At 37.9% G+C, this 19,077-nt stretch overlaps 3 protein-coding genes and 1 pseudogene across 3 annotated transcripts; 1 reads left to right on the top strand and 3 right to left on the bottom strand.

Moving 5' to 3' along the window:
• Nucleotides 37–7,058, top strand: LOC109727227 (cell division control protein 48 homolog C). The gene is given in 11 exon segments (XM_020257238.1): nucleotides 37–339; nucleotides 342–993; nucleotides 2,067–2,680; nucleotides 3,850–4,002; nucleotides 4,284–4,400; nucleotides 4,521–4,625; nucleotides 5,038–5,103; nucleotides 5,197–5,261; nucleotides 5,570–5,771; nucleotides 6,391–6,531; nucleotides 6,660–7,058. Coding segments are annotated over 11 exon segments (2,448 nt in total). The 5' UTR covers nucleotides 37–54; the 3' UTR covers nucleotides 6,708–7,058.
• LOC109727226 (haloacid dehalogenase-like hydrolase domain-containing protein Sgpp) lies at nucleotides 7,419–10,288 on the bottom strand. Its single transcript, XM_020257237.1, has 5 exons — nucleotides 9,907–10,288; nucleotides 8,875–8,983; nucleotides 8,629–8,783; nucleotides 8,174–8,435; nucleotides 7,419–7,821 (listed from the first exon to the last, which is right to left on the bottom strand). Exons 1-5 carry the CDS (start codon nucleotides 9,912–9,914, stop codon nucleotides 7,627–7,629), a joined length of 729 nt encoding a protein of 242 aa, XP_020112826.1. The 5' UTR covers nucleotides 9,915–10,288; the 3' UTR covers nucleotides 7,419–7,626.
• On the bottom strand, nucleotides 12,791–16,299 carry LOC109727682 (haloacid dehalogenase-like hydrolase domain-containing protein Sgpp). The gene is made up of 5 exons (XM_020257852.1): nucleotides 16,155–16,299; nucleotides 14,633–14,741; nucleotides 14,396–14,550; nucleotides 13,557–13,818; nucleotides 12,791–13,192 (listed from the first exon to the last, which is right to left on the bottom strand). The coding sequence occupies exons 1-5, from the start codon at nucleotides 16,187–16,189 to the stop codon at nucleotides 13,007–13,009; spliced, it is 747 nt and encodes a 248-aa protein (XP_020113441.1). The 5' UTR covers nucleotides 16,190–16,299; the 3' UTR covers nucleotides 12,791–13,006.
• On the bottom strand, nucleotides 17,997–18,571 carry LOC109727580 (annotated as a pseudogene).

Raw genomic sequence — 19,077 nt, 5'->3', positions numbered from 1 at the left:
CTTTTGCGCTTTTTATTTTCATTCGATAAACCCTAGGGGGCGCGCGAGAGGGAGATGGGGAAGCGGATGCGGCGCGGCGGCGGAGGGGGAGGAGGGCGGCGGTCGCCGGCGTCGTCGGGGCTCCGATTATCCGGCGAGCTCCGACGCCGTATCGCGGCGGCGGGGCTCGAGGGCGCTGCCGCGGATGTCGCCGCGGACCAGCTCCGGTCGCAGTACCCCGAGTACGGGCGCATCAAGCTCCAGCCCTTCTTCGCCTGCGTCAGGGAAGCTCTAGACTCCCTCTCCGCCGCCGCTGACGACGATAGTACCGGCGACGAGGACGACGGCGGCGGCGGCGGCGGACGAGCTCTCGGAAGCGGCCGAGCCGCTCCGACTCCTCCGAGCAGCGGCTCCTCCGCGCCGAGGCCGAGCATCTACGCCGCAGGCGCCAGATCGAGCGCCCGGACCCCTCCGACGACTCGACGTCTACGTCGGATGATTCGGTGTACGAAGATAGGGTTGATCCAGTGTTCGACATTACCAAATCCATGCTCAGGAATAGCTACAGCAAGAAGAAGCCACCAATCAAGCCAAGTAGGAAGCAAAAGGATGCAGAAAAAGAAGAAGAAGGAGAAGAAGATAACATGGAGATCGAGGTGGCGTCGGAGAAGCCGAGGAGGATGGCGACGGCCGACGGGAGCGGGACCGAGACCCCTGTGGCGGAGAAATCGAGAAGGGGAGGTGGTGGTGGTGGTGGTGAGGGAGAGAACGGATGGCCGAGATTTCGCGATCTCGGGGGGATGAAGAGTGTGATCGAGGAGCTGATGATGGAGGTGATCGTGCCGCTGTGCCATCCGCAGCTGCCGAGGTGGCTCGGTGTCCGGCCGATGGCCGGGATCCTACTACACGGCCCGCCCGGGTGCGGGAAAACCACGCTGGCCCACGCCATTGCTAACGAGACCGGCGTGCCGTTTTACAAGATATCGGCTCCGGAAGTGGTATCCGGCGTTTCCGGTCGGTAAACTTGTATAAGAATTCCCTGAAGTTGTTGTTCCTGATTCTTTTGCTTGAAGTTAATTGTCATCAATTAATCAATGAAAAAGGACAATTTTTTTAAAATCTAAATAGTAATTCGAATAGGTTAATGGACATATTCAGCAGTATCCTGTTATCGTAGGTGATTTAAAGTTTAAGTTTTTCCAATAGTGATATATTGATATGTGAATAGTTTCCATCATGCATCGTAGGTGATTTAAAGTTTAAGTTTTTCCAATAGTGATATATTGATATGTGAATAGTTTCCATCATGCATGACATTATTCAAGTACAATGCCTAGTAACTAGTTAGGAGAATTGCACTCCTGTGTTGTTGAGTAGAGATATTCGAAAACCTGAGTTGCTTATCCATTGTAATGTCTCAACATTCCCCTAGGAAAGCGAAAAGTGTGCCTTTTAATTTATCAAGCTTTTGGCCTTTTCTGCTTCGCTTAGAAGTGTTTGACCTTTTAGTTGCCATCGCTTACTTTCGACTCGAGAGCGCAGACGAACGTGAAATAGGCTCAGGGTGCTGTCTACTTATTTATCTTCCGTTCTTCTTACTCATCTTTCACTTCGATGTATTGTTTTATTAGCTCATCTTTAAGGATTGACTTTGCTTTCAGATGATAGAATCATTTTTCCTGAGCCTTTTGTGTTGGATGATGACCATTTGTGGTACTGCTCTTGTCAGCATCTTGTGACGGAGTATTTGTGTGCTGAAAATGGCATGCCTGCTTTCCCTTTTTCAATCTACCTATGTGTTGCCCTTGCTGTCAAATTCTCATAGGCATTTAACACAACAAACCTGCATTTCTTTTTGTACAATGTAGTATCCTTGCCCTTTGATAAGTCCTCTTTGAGTTCCATCAATGCCGGATTGCTGGTGCATTTTCGTGTTATGATGTCCGAAATGTAAGTAGTGTAGTTAGGGTTGTTTCTAAATGTTATAGATTGTGACTTTCCAGATCGGAAAACACATCATTTTCTGCCTTTCGGCATAGTCACATACTGTAATATGCATAGTTCTTATTTCTAATTTATTACTACAGGTGCTTCAGAAGAAAACATCAGAGACCTTTTTAAGAAGGCGTACCGTACTGCTCCTTCAATTGTGTTCATTGACGAGATAGACTCTATCGCATCCAAGAGGGAAAACCTGCAAAGGGAGATGGAGAGGAGAATAGTCACACAGCTAATGACATGCATGGACGAATTCCACCAAGCACTTGATTCGGGTGATGCTAATTCAGATGCAGACTCATCTGAAAAGAAACTTGGTTATGTTCTCGTCATTGGGGCCACTAACAGACCTGATGCAGTGGACCCTGCATTGCGAAGGCCTGGCAGGTTCGATCGTGAGATAGCCTTAGGTGTCCCTGATGAGAATGCACGAGTAGAGATACTGTCTATGCTTACTCGTAACCTTAGACTTGAGGGTCAGTTCAATCTATTCAAGATTGCTAGATCGACGCCGGGTTTTGTGGGAGCTGATTTAAAAGCACTGGTGAATAAAGCTGGAAACCTGGCAATGAAGAGAATAATTGATACAAGGAAGTCCCAACATGTCAATGGAATTGAAGAAAGAAATACAGAAGATTGGTGGAGGCAACCTTGGGATGCTGAAGAAATGCAGAGCCTCAGTATCACCATGGCTGACTTTGAGGTAATTGAAAGTTAAATCTTCTCCTTTCTGTCCTAAGCATTTTCCATATTTCTGTACTGAATTTTGTGAAGTGAGTCATGATATCAGAAAGAGGGATCATTCCTCTGATAAGAAAGCAGTGTCATTTCTCTCTTCATTTGCCCTTCTACCAATTTTTTTTTTTTTTTTTGAGTTGAACATCTTTATTTTAGATGGATTACGATCAGATGAAAGGAAATATTATTGTTCTGAGGCATGGGTGATGTATATAAATTAATTTAATGCAAAGTAAATATATCTTTCTCTTTATATATGGAAACCAGCTCTTGCATTCATCTAGTATAGCTTATTATTCAGGAGTGAGAGATGAGCAACTTTTCATTCCTTTCCTTTAACAATGGTATTTTGGTTGGGGGCTTTAAATAATAGTCACTACCACATCAAGGACAAACATGATTGATGCAAAACCAAACCTTTCGAGGAAAACTGCAAAGGAATCCTTCACAGGCATTGTTCTTCCCCTCATGCATATGGAAATTACATGAAGAAAAAAGTGGCATTATACATTCGTATGAGGTCATCAAACAAAAGTAACCGTATAAAAACATCTTTTCTATATGAATTTGTGAATCTGACATAAGTGGTCCCAGTTTGTGAGTGAACCACTATGACTGGACAGCAAAGACAGTATAATATTATTCTTCCTGCTTGCAATTGTAACTTCAATTGGATTAAAGTTTTCTCTAGCTTCCTCCTTTTCTGTTGTGTAAAAAAAATTGTGTAGTAGCAGTACAATCTTCAATAAAGTTCCTGATGTTTAATAGTTGTAACAGTCTTTACCTAGGGATTTTTTTTTTTCTCTCTCTCTGTAGTTTACCAAGGGGTTATGACAACAACATACTAATTTCTTTGTAGTTTAGCGAGGGCTTATCACAACAACATACAAATAGCTGGCAAAAAAGTAATGAATGTTTTTGTTTTCAAGACAAAAAACAAAAGAAAAAGTATGAACGATACCTTATATTGACTGCTGCAACCCTGAGTTTGTAGAGCATCTAATGCTCTTACTGTTGAATATGTACTAGTTGTTCACTCCTCGCTGTCGTTTGTTACATTATGAATTTTGTCCCTTGCGCATTTGTTATTTATGATTAGCAACTCAGTTTGTTGTTGTTCCTTCTCTGCTATAGGAAGCAGCTAGAATGGTTCAACCCTCTTTGAGAAGAGAAGGGTTTTCCTCGATACCTAATGTTACATGGAAGGATGTTGGCGGTCTTAATTCGCTAAGGAAAGAGTTCAACCGTTACATTGTTCAACGGATCAAATGCCCAGAAGATTGTAAGGTAGATTCTTTTAACATCTCCTTGCCCTGCAGTAATTTATTATTTCAAAATTTCAAAATTTATTTCACACGAACCTAGTTGCTTTTTTCATTTCTGCCTTGGCTTGTACATTTCTTCAAATATTTGAAATCACCTTTTTGGTTGAATATGCTGTCCTTGGAAATCTTGAGACTGGATAACTTGTTATGATATATTGATAGCCCCTTAAGCACTTCCTTGCATCTCTCCAAAGTCTGTCCTGTTATTATCAACTAATAGAACTTAAATTGTTCATCTTCTAGGAATATGGATTGAATATGGAGGCTGGGTTTTTGCTATTTGGGCCTCCAGGTTGTGGTAAAACATTGATTGCAAAAGCAGTTGCAAATGACGCAGGGGCTAGTTTTATACACATCAAAGTATGTCTCTGGTTCACACTATTTTTGATTTTCCTAACTTTGTTACCATGGAAAGCATTGTTGATTTGTAATGGCGTGACTCGTAACTTATTAACATTGTAATGTATTCCTGAATTTTAGGGGCCTGAACTGTTGAATAAATATGTTGGTGAGAGTGAGGCAGAAGTTAGAAGAATATTTACCCGAGCTCGGACCAACTCGCCATGCATACTGTTCTTCGATGAGGTATCAAATTATTGTTCTTATCTATTACTTGCTCATTTCTCTAANCAGAAGTTAGAAGAATATTTACCCGAGCTCGGACCAACTCGCCATGCATACTGTTCTTCGATGAGGTATCAAATTATTGTTCTTATCTATTACTTGCTTTTTTTTTTTACGGCTATATAGATAGCCCATCATTTTCTACTATGATTTACTCATTTATTTTGGCTACAGTATTATAGATTGCGGTTAGATGGTTAGTCCCATTTATAATAGCCGTTGCTAGAATTTGATTACCTGAGGACCTTGGTTGCTGAGAGATGTATCAAGGGATATTAAATGAATATCTAGACTCACATTGTCTTCAACTGCTACTTATTGTATTCTGGGAATTGATTTATTGGATGTTAAGTTTCTTTATTAATTATGACAGGTGGATGCTTTGACGACACGACGGGATAAAGAGGGTGGGTGGGTCGTTGAGCGGCTCCTGAACCAGGTTGGTCGAGATTCTTCTATCATGATAATATGATATTAGTGCAGCAAAGAGCTTAGGCCTAAATTTGACAATACTGATGAAATTTATATACAGCTACTCAGTGAGCTTGACGGTGCAGATCAGCGGCAAGGCGTTTATGTTATCGGAGCTACAAACAGGTAGGCTTTGATCTGTGACGCCCTGCTCTTTTCATGGTTTCTTGGAGGTTTGCAAAAGAGTCTCACTGTCTTATCGATTTTGCAACTTTCATCTCTTTTTTTTTATTATGGTTTTTGAACTTTGCTGTGAAAATTTTCTGGATTGAAATGAATCTGGCTTAGATATTCCACTTAGGAGCATTTCATTGCATGAAAAGATATTTTGGTTGGACCCTAAAATGAAAAGAGTGGACTGTTTCACAAAGCAATCACAAAGTAATCTCAATTCTTAATTAGTTGTGTTTGATTTGAATTAGTTTCTGATGCAGAGTCGAGGTGATGGACCCCGCCCTCCTTCGACCAGGAAGATTTGGGAAAATCCTTTATGTGCCTCTTCCTAGTGCCGATGAACGTGTTTCAATTTTGAAAACACATGCTCAGAGCAAGCCTATCGCTGCTGATGTTGATTTTGACACTCTAGCCTGTAGGGAGGAGTGCAATAATCTCAGTGGGGCTGATCTAGCCGCTCTGGTTCGTCTACAAGTTTATTAAGTTTCCTCCTTGGGGCAACCACTTTTTCGCTCCAAAAATAGCATATTTGTCCCCTTATGATTGATCTTGGCAAATCTATCCTCCAAAATTTTGAAACCTAGCAACAATGCTCTTGTTTGACCAGCATCATCAGATGCCACCGTTCATAATTATTGTTATTTGTATTCACGCCCAACGATCATTTTACCCATCAAACATATCCCTCTGAAATATTTTGAGGGGAAGATGAAGTCCTGAACAAATCTTTAGGATTTGCCGTTCATATTTCAAAGTATTATCCGGTCATTTAAAATTGTTATATCATGCGAATCAAATTAAGTTTGCCTGTTTTTGAAATTTCGGAGGATGAATTTGCTATTTTCGGGGGTACGAATTTCACATTATATTCTTCTCAAGAATATAACGTAATTTTGCTTTTCTCCATTCGTTCGTTCTCGTAATCTTGAATCTCATGTCTAGGCATCCTGCAGCTTGATCAGCTTGATGTTTTAATGCATGCTATTTTTATTTTTCTCCCACATGAGAACTCTGTGTGCCTTTTTCTTTCTCCATGCTCCTAATTTCGTCGACAACTGGGTCCAACTATTTTGCTTTGCAGGTAAATGAAGCGGTCATGGCCGCATTGGAAGAGAAATGGGATCGCATGGATCGAGGCGAAATAAGCGATTCTCCGCGGCTTATCACGCCATTGCATTTTGAGCGAGCTTTGGCGAAGATAAAACCATCCGTCTCAGAAAAGGTATGATCAGCTACGCCCATCAATCATGTTGGTGGCGTCGCACGGGCTCAACCCTCTATCTTGTCCAAATCACACTCTTTATGCATCGGAACTCACACTCTTTTTTCTCCATTAATGTGGCGATGCAGCAAAGAAGATACTACGAATCATTATCCCAGAAATATGGAGCCGCTTGAGAATACGATTCACTTGTCGATGACACCAGTAACCTCAGAACACGAGATGGAAGAGCTCTCCCTGCGCCATACAACTATCATCTTTTCAAAAGGCGGTTTTGTTTATCACCCGAAGGCCGACCGTTGCAGTAACAACATATTTTTTCGCTGAAACCGGGATCAAAATCATGCGTATTCCACATTTATTTATACTGATACTGATACCAAAAAGATGCTATTTTTTTTTTCTTTCTTTTTTCTTTTCCTTTTTTGATGTATTATTGTAGAATCATTGGTTCTAAGGTTTCATTAAACCTTATACTACTTGTTCATAATCTTTTGTGTTAACACTGTATTCGGTGTTTATATCAATAGTGATGAATTAGTATTTAGTGTTTATCTTAAATTTTAATGCTTTTGGGCCTACTTGCATATCCGAAATTGTGATGAAACGACGAGTAGGAGGGAGACGAATTGTGCGGAGAAAAACGAACAGGAGAAAAAAAGGAGAGAAAAAAATAACGGTATTTTGATTAGTTTATAAAAAAAAAAATTTAAAAAGTGGTTGATTTTTGCCAAAAAAGATGTAAAATTGGTGGGTTTTTTTATGCAAAAAGCCAAAAAAAAGGGGTTTTATTTGAGTTTCATGTAAAAAAAATTATTATTTTGAATTAGAATTTAGGGCTACCAAAAAGAATTAATGGTAGCTTGGAAAGGTACACACACACATACTTGAGACAATCCAAAAGCTTTATTCAATTAATTAAAAGATAATTTTGAGTTAGGTTTACACAACAATTGCCTCATAAATCTCACTTTTTTATGGAAACAAAACAATAAAAAAAAAAAAGAAGAAAAAACTAAATTGCAATTGCTTTTCTTTTTTATTCTTGATAAATGAAGAGTAGTATATATATATATATATATATAACCATCTCATCTATTTCTCAGTTTTAGTTTCAGCTTCCACACTTCTTTCAAGCTGCTCAAGTGCATTCCAGAGCTTTTGATCTTCATAATCCTTTATCAGAATCGTTGCGCCTGCGTCGGTTAGCGACTTCTCGCGGCCTCTCAACACCACCGCGACCACGGGCATCCCCGCGGCCACACCGGCTTTTATTCCGGTCACGGAGTCCTACAAAACACAAAGAGAGTTCGCTACCATTTGATTCAAAATCATCTTAAAGAGATTACTACTACTACTCCAAAAGCTCGAGGTATCACAGTCAGAGATCACGGATTCTATTCCCACATGCTACAAATTTGTGCAGGTACTAGGAGAGATTATTGGCTTAAAGGTCAGGTTGGACTGAGTCATGTTCGAAATGGCAGGATGCTGATTGGACCGAGTTACAATCGAAAGCAATAAGCGTTGTGTCTGTACGCTTTTAAGTGAATTGGTTGTAACGCCAATGATCCGACACAAACAAAAATCAAGATCAAATTTGCATTATATAGCAATTAAAGTGAGGGAAAAAAGGAGCAACCTCGAAAACAAGGGAGTGGTCCGGAGACGCGTCAAGCTCCTTGAGAGCCCTCAGATAAGGATCTGGAAATGGTTTGGCTCGATCGCACTCGTCGCCGGTAATCACGACCTGGAAGAAATCGGTCAAGCCTAGAATCGAAATCATCAGCTCTGCATTCGGTCGCGGCGCGTTCGTAACCGCAGCTCGCTTCAGCCCTCGGTCGCCGATCCATTTACACAGTTTCTGCAAACCATTTACTCCCTTCAGCTGCTCAGATGCCAATCTGTTGGTTCAAAACACACACACACACACACACACAAACACAACTTTTCAATCTCAAAAATACGATCTCAAAAAGTAATCTTTTTATTCTCTGCAATTCACTACGCAATCATCGGTACGTATTTCACTCAAAAACTCGCATTTAAAAGTTGCAGCAACAAAAGTGATCTAATCAAAGCGACAAGAAGATTTACTTGCAGAACATAGCTTCTTTCTCTTCGAAGAATTTCGTGATCTTCTCTTGATCCGAATCAGGAAAAAGGACGCGACCGACGTCTTCGTTCGACTTCCCAGCTATGTTCTTGATGCCGAATTCTTCGGTTATCGGAATTCCATCGTTGAAACCAATCTGCGAAGGATATAAAACTTCAGATTGAAAAGGCACTACTGACATGATGTTTGCTGATCAGATCCTCATGTTTTGCTGTAAAAACATATACCTGCTGAAGCAGTTCGCGGTAAGCGTAGTAGTGAAAAGGATCAGAATCACAGAGGGTTCCGTCGATGTCGAACAGAACTGCTTCTAGAGGAGCAAGTTTGGAGAGAGAACTGCAGTGAAATTCAGGTTTCTGCAATCAGTGTTTTGAAAAGAAAACAGAAAAGAAAAGAAAAAAAAAGGATGGTTTCTGCTGCACAAATGAACAAATTTGTGAATTTAATTGTCAATTGCATATTACAAATATGTCACTGATACAACTAAATGAATGCTAAGGGGAAGTGAAAGCCTAAGAGTTTGTAATTTTAACTCCATGTAGATTGTAGGGAAGCATTTGGAAGAGAAAGATTGTGAAAAACCGAGCTTCGATTTGTCGTAATTTCAGTTTCGAACTTTTTGAATTGTCACAATCAAGTGCCGCAGCTCAATTTAATTGACTGAATATTTGATGTATCACTAATATAACAGTAATACAATAGTTTTGCGATTGATGACGCGATAATGATTAAGATGCCACGTTACTTCGGAGAAGTTCGTCAACTAAGCAATCGAGCCAGAAATCACAACAAATTAAAGTTTGATGACCAAAATGTCACGCGTCTCATAGTTTGGCGGACCAAAAATTTAAATTTAGCCCTACAAATAATACAAACTCCACCAACCAAAGATTTTTTAGACTTACTCTATGGAAGCTATTCCACCAAAGAGTCTTTTTCTCACTCTAACATCCCATACCCAATTTTTTTTGTATATCACATCATTCATTACTAATCTCATAAACCTACTCCATCAATTAGTGACTTGAATTTCTCAAAACAAAAAAAGAAAAAAAAAGGCCCATGATTCAAAAGTTTACACCTCATTCAGGAACATAAAATAAGGTAAAAAAAAAAGAAGAAGTAAATCCTGCAACAATCCCAAACAAAAACCCAATCAAATTAAATGGCTCTTGTTCTCTATTCTTAAGTTGCATGCTTAAAATAAAAAAAAATAAAAAAAAGAGAGATATGTTTGGACAAGAAGAGATGCTCCATACCTTTCCATAGCTTGCTTTAGAAACACACAAACACACACTAATCAATCAATATGTGATGATGATGATGATACCAAAAAAAAATTGTGTTTGCTCCTCTCTTTCTCTTGAATCCAAGAGGATGTGGTGTTTGATGTTTGATCAAATTGGGTGAATAAGAAGAGAATAAATAGAATAAGTTGGGAATAACAATAGTAATAATAATAGTAATAATAATAAGAAGAAGAAGATGAAGAAGAAGAAGGGAAATTAGAGATGAAAAGGCATATAATGGTGGTTGGTGGAAATGGAGATTCCTCTCATGCCTACTGCAGCTCTCCTTTGACTATTTCTTTTTCTCCCTTTCTCACACTTAGTCAAAGTTGAGGCACATCTTTTTAGCTCCATCATAAAAGTTTCCTTGCACTTTAGCTTTTGTCTCAGCTATTTTTCTCCCTATAAAAAATAGGGAAAACTTTTAAAAAAAACCCGATGTTTCGCACCCTGTAATTTAAAGTGTATCAATTTAATACCATATGATTTCATTTTTATCTTTTCGGTAGCTTTTTCGTTAATATTTTGTTAAATTATATACAAAAAAAATATCAGATACCCACTTAGGCTTATTGAATATTCACTTTAGTACCCTTTAATTTTAACTTTATCACTAATTTAAGAAAAAAAATAGTGAAATTGATAATAAAAAGAGAAAAAATGAAACCACAAGGCATCAAATTGATACACTTTAAACCACAGGGTACTAAGTGAGAAAATGCGAATCCACAAGGGGTGTTTTTGAAGTTTTTCCTAAAAAATATTACATTAATTTTTCTTTCGCACTTTGTCATTATCTCAAACAAATCCAACTATTGAGAATTATAGTTGAATATAGTATTGGAAGCGTGATTTGCTCTGATACCACTTATTAGAACTAGTATTTGTGCCGATGCCGATTATATAACTTAAGATCTAAAATAGAACAAAATAATATAGAGAAAAGATATTGAAAGAGGAAGAAGATAACTAAACTTTTAATTAAGTTTGGATTATTATTCCAACATATAGTTATAAAACTTTGTAAAAATATAAAAATAAATTTGTAAAAATAAATTTATAGATAAAGTTATCTATAAGCAACATAATAGAATCATAGAGTTGCAAATTTGATATATGCTGAGATAAAAAAAATGAAGATACATAGACATAGAAATGACATAAAAAGATAATTAAAACAACTTAATAAAAATATTAAAAGGGAAGGGGCTTTTTTTGCAAATAGCCCCCTGACTAATTTTTTTTTTTAAATTGGCCCTATCAAAAATTTATTTGCAAAAATGGCCCTGGTCCCACCACGTCAGCGCCACGCGGGCGGGGCTGGGCCATGTGTTTAAGTTGAACACGGTGAACCATTCACCGTGTTCAATACAAGGTTTTTGTATTGGACACGGTGAATGGTTCACAGTGTCCAATACAAAATGGTTAAGTGCGAGGTATTTGTATTGGACGCGGTGAATCATTCACCGTGTCCAATACAAATAATTGAACACGGTGAATGATTCACCGTGTCCAATACAAACACCCACAACTTAGTCATTTTTGGCTAAGTTGGAGGTATTTGTATTGGACACGGTGAATCATTCACCGTGTCCAATACAAAAACCTTGTATTGAACACGGTGAATGGTTCACCGTGTTCAACTTAAACACATGGTCCAGCCCCGCCCGCGTGGCGCTGACGTGGCGCTTGCGTGGCGGGGCCATGGCCATTTTTATAAATAAAATTTTGACAGGGTCAATTTAAAAAAAAAAATTTATCAAGGGGCTATTTGCAAAAAAAGCCCAAAGGGAAGCTATATTGAAGGCTTATTTTACTTTTTTTGTACTAACTATGTGTATTAATAAGTTGTCCTGTTCTTTCTAAAATTATAAATCTATTAATACCAATATACAGATTGGGGAAAAAAAAATAGTTCAATAATATTAAAATTGATAAAAAAAAAACAATAGTTTACTTGAGTCTTTTAAAAAAGAAACTTGGTGAAAAGTGTTTAGAGAACTCTTAACAAATAGATTATTTTAAAAGTAGCCTCTTTTTATTTTTAATTAACATTTAATCAACTTCCAATTATTATTTTCATTAAAGGATAAATAAAGTCAAAAAAAATACATGTTTTAATTTTTAGAATATACATTTCGTAATATGAATCATTAGTTATAATATTTTATCATCAAAAATAAATTAAAATATATGAATTTAACTTTATTTGAGGCAACTAAATTTTATATATCAAGAGGTAGTGGTGGATGGTAGGTAGGGGTAGTTGTTGGCGGAGTTGTTTGGTATCCGGAGGGAAACCGACAAAACGGATCCGTCCCATCTCAACCAACCCACACAAGATTGTTGGAAAGAGTTGGAAAAAGATTGACAACATTCATAACCACATGTCTAAATTGCTATACACAAAAAAAAAAAAAAAAAGGAAAAATTTTTTTCGTGTTTGGCCTGAANCTTGATGGGTACAATCTCATAAATTTATTTTCCATATGTATCCTTTCTAATCCTTTTAACTTATTGTTTGTGAGCCAACTAATGTTCGGCTCGTATTCAGCTCGTTAATACACAAGCCGAACACAAGCTAAATTTTTCAGCTCGAAATCTTAATAAGCCAGAAACAAGCTGGAATCAACTCGCTTATGTTCGGCTATCAAAATCTTAATGAACCAAATACAAGCTGGAGTCAAATCGCTTGTGCACGGCTCAATAAATATCTAAAGTTGGTTGGGTACTTCTGAAATAGCCTATATAATTGAGGGGATTTTCATACAATTCAACCCATCATCATTGCAAACCACACACCATAACATGCATTATTAATTCCAATCCACAATAAGAAAAATTTCAAATAAATTTGTAGGCATAAAAATAACAGCACATAATGCTGAGTTTATTCAATCATTTGATGATAACTTAGTAAAAGCAATTATAGTAAGAGGGCATAATAATCATGTTAAAGTCCTCTCAATCTACTCATAACAACAGTTAAATATGATCATCAAATAGATCATCTTAATAGCTTTTTTTTAAAAAAAAAAAACAAAAGAAGTTCAAAATTTCTGCTATTGATCTACTCCTTCAACTTAGCTTCCACTCTCTCAAGCTCTTCAAGAGCCATCCAAAGCTTTGGATCCTCATAATCTTTTATAAGGAACACTGCTCCTGCTTCAAGTAATGATTTTTCTGGGTTCCTCGTCGCCAAGCCAATCACCGGCATCCCCGCGGCGACACCGGCTTTTATTCCCGACGGCGAATCCTGATAACAGCAATGAAAAATGAGATTGAAATGTTAAAACTTGAAATTTGTAGATCTTTTTAAGAAAATTTGAACAACTAGATCATTTTAAGGTAAATATGTACGTTGTTTGATTTGCGCCGGTCAGCGGGACTTTGATTTCAAAATTTGAATGCGTCGTTTATCGTTATAGGATTAGTTAGTATATTTTATGCAACTCTCGCAACGATAAATTCATTAAAGTAAGAAATTAGTTTAAATTTTAAAGTCAAAATACTGTTAACTGACTCAAATCAAACAAATTAAAAAATTGGTCCGTAGATCAGATAGGTTCTGTACGTTTTTATGGTAGCATTTTAACTGCTGTCGGAAGAAGCAAACAAACCTCAAAGACAAAGGCGTGTTGAGGGGAAGCATCGAGTTCCTTCAGGGCCTTTAGGTAAGGATCAGGGGCCGGTTTCGCGCGCTCGCATTCGCTTCCGATTACTACGGCCTGGAAGAAGTCGGTGAGACCGAGGATCGAGATCATGAGCTCGGCGTTAGCCCTCGGAGCGTTAGTCACCGCCGCGCGCTTCAGGCCTCGGTCGCTGACCCATTTGCATATCTTGTTGAGACCATTTACCGCCACCAGCTGTTTAGGCGCCAACCTACGAATTCAAAATTCACATATTCAGTCCAAAACTTGTACAGAACACATCTTAATTTGAGAAAAAAAAAGTCGCAGAAAAGAAAAATAAATGCAATTTTCGGTTTGAGAATTGAAAAATGTTTCTGAAAATAATAAGGAATTGGTTGCGCTGCTTTTGTTTTTCCAAAAGAGGCATTCAGAAAATGCGCAGCAAAATCTTGTCCAAAATCTGAAAAGCAGTTTTTCGTTAAGTTCAGGTTTTGCACCAAACAAAATCTGTAAAGAGAATATAAACATATCCAGGCCAAAAGCTCGATATCTTTTCGGTAAAATCTCAACAGTGAAATTTTGTTAAATCTAATGACTCTATTGGCTATTAACCGTTAATTTTCTAGTTTCTGTCGTAGAAAGCGATTAAAGCTATTAAATTTGATGGAACTGACGAATTTAATAAGATTCCCCCCAAAAAAAATCAAAAGTTGAGGTTGTGTCCAAGGGGCCTATACTTGAAGGGTTTTCGACATATTTTTATGTATATTTTTACATCACTAACTTGGAAAAGCACATTAGATAGTTAAAGAAGAGCGGCGACATACTTCCGATAAAGGGCTTCCTTGTCATCGAGGAATTTCATGGCCTTCTCACGATCCCAGTCGGGAAACAAGTTGCGAGCCGCATCCGTGTCGCTTCTTCCAGCAATGTTCTTAATAAAGAACTCTTCATCGATCGGGTTGCCATTATTGTACCCAATCTGCAATTAATCAAAGATATCTCAAATCTTTGGTCAAGATAATAATTTGCCGCATAAATTAGAACGGAAAAGGTGTTGGTACCTCTAAAAGCAATTCGCGGAACGCCAGGTAATGAAGAGGGTCCGAATCACATAAGGTTCCATCGATATCAAATAACACCGCCTCAAGCGGAGCGAGTTTAGCGAGAGAGCTGAGATAAATTCCAGAAACCAGTAAGTGCTTTCTTAAGGTAGAACGGAAACGAACGACTCAAATCTGATCACAAAACAATTCTAGTAACTATCATACTCGATTCAACATGTAAAAGCATAGCAAAAACTTCATATTGCTACAATTAGTTATACTCGCGAAACACTTTCACCCTTTCTAGAACGATTATGCTTACTGAAGCACCGCTACAGAATCCTGAGCACTAAACTACCCGGGAATGAATTACACGATGCAGGCATAATTGCGAACATCTGCTGTTCTATTGCTGAAAAAAAAAACATCTATTTCCAACAACAGGTTCCTGACTCGCACTGTAATACACCATTCAGATGCCTTATAAGGGAAAAACAAGTGTTCCAAAGAATCCAAACACAGGAGAACTTTGTGATAATGTGATTTACACGACGCGAGTCGATGTATTGCATAAACTAGTTTCTCGCCGACTAGTTAACGACGATCACAATACATAGATTAAACCTAAATTACTAGGGCAATACTTTTAGGCCTCTGTTTCAATGCATAATTATCTCATTCGATATATCTCTTTAATTTACTGGAACTGCAGTAGTTTTTGATCTAAATTTGATCCTCTAGTCATTTTATTCGGAGTCGTATGCAAAATACGCTATCCCACCAAATCACGAATAAAAATCAAACTCGAGAATTCAAAAAGCATAGAAATTTAATCCAAATGATGGTCTGTCTATGAATTTAAATTCGACAATTGTTATAAATTACTTCAATTTCGAAGAATTTGAAGATCAAATTATGAATAAAAAGAAAAAAAGGTCTTCAGATTACAATTTAGAAGGATCCGGGGATTAATTTCTGCAAATATTGGTTCCTTAAGAAGTAAATTCTCATCTTAATCTATATATATATATAAAACTCCTCATCTAAAGTCTAGTAAAATTGCATGCATTTGGACCAAAAATTGATCCCAAATTATTACTCTCTAATAATCAAAGGAGAAAAGTACTTTATCACATCAAATAGATTAGATAGATCCCTCAAAAAAAAGGAAAAAATCAAAATCACTATTACAACCTAATCCTCTGACGGATTCATCAACGAATTTCACCAAACGCATCAAATAGATTAAATAGACCCCCAAAAAAAGGGGGAAAAAAAGGCAATTAAAAAATCACGGCCCAAAATTCGAATACGCCGTAAAACCACATAAACAAACAATTGTTGTTCGATTAATCGAACCAAATTCAATAAATCTGATCCGTATATCGATCGAAATTAGATCAGTTAATTTTGTCTCCTCATTTCCAAAAGAATAGCATCAAATATCCCACAAGAAAAAAGAAAAAAAAAAAAAGATGTGGACCATCAAAATAAATGGAGAAAAAAAAAGAAAAAAAAAGAATCAGAAGCCAAAAATTACCTCTCAGGTGTGTGATTGTTTGATAAGGTAGACATGTGTGTGTATGTGTGTGTATGTGTGTGTGATTTTTTTTTTTTTTTTTGGTTTTGGTTTTTTCTCCTCTTTAAATTGATTTGAGAAGAGTGGAGATGGGTAATAAATAGGAGAAGAGAGAGAGAGAGAGAGGGGGGAATTTGTAGAGGAAGATTCCACAGAGAGAGAGAGAGATTCTTCTCTCTCACAGGAGAAATTTGTTTCCAATTTCATCTTTTCTTCGTGGCTAAATTACAGAAAATCTTTTTGTTAAATTCTGATTTTTTTATTTTTCTTTATTTGTATTTAAAAATCTGCATTTTACTCTTTTGTAAAATGAAACATATTCACTTTACCACCTACCATTAGTGATCCGTTAAGATTCTATTATAAAATATTTTTTTATATCAAAAATACCCTCTGTTCTCTCTACTGTTGCTTCGCCCTCCTCCACTTCCTCGACCTAACCCACATGTCCGTCCGCGCCCACAAACACCCCCTCGCCCTCCTCCGTCGCCTCGCCTTCCTCTTGCCCTTACCCACCTCTACACTCACGCCCACTTCGATTTTCTTCCTACCGTCGCCGAAATGGAGGGACGACGAGGGTGCAGGAGGAGAAGGGGAGCAGGTGGAGAAGAAAATTGAGAGAAACCGCGGCCGATCGAGGCAAGAACCACGGCCGATTGAGGCAGCGGATGAGCAAGGTGAGAGAGGAGACAAAAATGATGAGGGGCAAAATAGTCATTTTGTCATCACAGTTCACACCGTACCCTTCTGTGAACATTTTTTATTTTACAAGGAGGCAAAGTGTAGATTTTTAAATAATGGGGGGAGTGAAAAATCAAATTTTGACAGAAGGTTTTATGTAATTTAGCCTTTCTTCTTTTTATTTTTGTTTTGCTTTTTTTAGATTAATTGCATACAACTCTCTATCAAACAGTAGATATATTCCTCCAAAGTATAATTTTTCATATTTATTTCTATAAAAGTTCTAACATTTTCAAATAGACCTTTATTGTTAGGATCTATTAGAAAAATATATTGTATGAAGTAAATTGACCATTTTACCATTTTTATATTATTTGTGATGGTAGAAAAAAAAGATACTATTGAAAATTTTTGAGAAAATATTTTTGCATAATTCCAATAATTAGGGCTTTTGGAAGAATATATTTGTGATAGAAAAAAAATGTCATTACTTATATTCTGTTAAAATATAAACGTCGCTCCAACATTAACAAACCAAAGGAACAAATATAAATATTACTGGACTTTTATAAAAATAAATATAAAAAATTAACTTTGTAGGAGTATATTTATATTTACGGGGAGCTAAATTTATAGACTTAACCTTTTTTTTTCTCCGATTTGCTTTTTTATGGACAATAACTTTAGTGGGGAGCTCTCATTTGACACTTTTCTAAGACACCCTAATTCGTCGTCACCGGTCAATTTTATCTCTATCCAGAGATTATAACCTTTTCTTTTTTTATTTTTTTTAAGTTTAGAAAAAAAATATATATTATTTTTGAATGGAGATAAAACTAACAGATAACAATGAATTAAGACTCTTCGAACGAATTATTGGTTGTAGATAAAATTAACATGTTGCCGTGGGTCACAGGTTTCCTAATAAAGTGTTTTTTTTTTTTTTTGCCTTTTTTGGGTTTTACCTGAACCACCCATTTGTTCGCTTTTGGCCCATTTGTTAGGAAAAATTTCATACAAATCCTCTAGTATAGTGTTTTTAAAGATAAGTTTCATTAACTCGATACAAAAGTTTCAGAAGTAGTTTCCACGATCACCAAATGGATCAAAACAAAGTCGCCATATATGACACATCTATAGTAACACGGTAAGACGCTCTTATTTATTCATGTGCTAAAGGATCTATACAGGGCACATCATATTCCGTATCCATCAGGTTGCCAGCGCTGCTTTTCATCACCTCTATGCTCTTCAAGGTAAAGTATAACCTGCAATGTGGGACGAAAAGAAGACCAAGTTCACCTCGAGGTAAAACTTTGTTGCAATGAAACCTAATGCTGCCGAACCAAACATTCATGATGGGAAGAAAAGTACCCACCTCCGCATTTGTAGCCGACGGGGCGATCGGCGAGGTTGCAGTGCTTGGGTATGGTCATTGCCACCTGCGGCTTGATTCCGACGCTCTTAGCTGTGTTAGACAGCATAACAGCACAGAGGCAGCGCGGAGACCGCCCGAGCCTGTGCACTACAGCGCAGCAGCTCGGCGAAACAGGTGCTCGCAGATCTTGCCTCGCTGCCAGGCTCGGAGCCATTTTATCCGCTGAAACTTTCCCGCATTCTCCGGCTCCCTCGACCCTTCAGACCAGCACGATGATACTCGCAATTACTAACAATGCAAGTAAGTAGAGAGACCTCATTGTTGCTATCAGTGGCTTACTCTACACTCGCTCTATGTACCACATGATATGCATGTTAATTTATATATATATAAGGTGGTGGAAGGCTAACGAAACTCCTAGTTGAGTGCCGCATAATGACTTGTTTTAGCCTTAATGGAGGAAGCACTAGTCTGACAAAGCTAGCTCGTGCGGACCATATTCCGGCCTTGGAGCCATTGGAACGCTAACACCTCGCAGAGGCCCAAATGATTTTAAAAAAGGAACAAATTTTGCTCGACGTGAGCCCAACGTCATCCTTACCACCTATAACCCAGAAATTGTTGCACGCTCTTTTGTGCACCACATCGTCCTGGGCACTAGTTGCACCCCGCTTGTGATGTAGTTCAACAGACCTAGCTAGCTACCTCGCGGAGGCTTTGCCGGCCTGTGATTGTGATTTGTGAGCCGGCTAATTATCCAGCAAGTATATTTCCACTCCCGTTATTTTGACTAGAATAGAAGTTGCATAGTAAAATTTAAGCACC

The sequence above is a fragment of the Ananas comosus genome, linkage group 22, assembly GCF_001540865.1.
Source record: "Ananas comosus cultivar F153 linkage group 22, ASM154086v1, whole genome shotgun sequence".
Classification (NCBI taxonomy): domain Eukaryota; kingdom Viridiplantae; phylum Streptophyta; class Magnoliopsida; order Poales; family Bromeliaceae; genus Ananas; species Ananas comosus.
The sequence above is the reverse complement of the archived record's forward strand: the minus strand, read 5'-3'. Positions and strand labels throughout refer to the sequence as shown.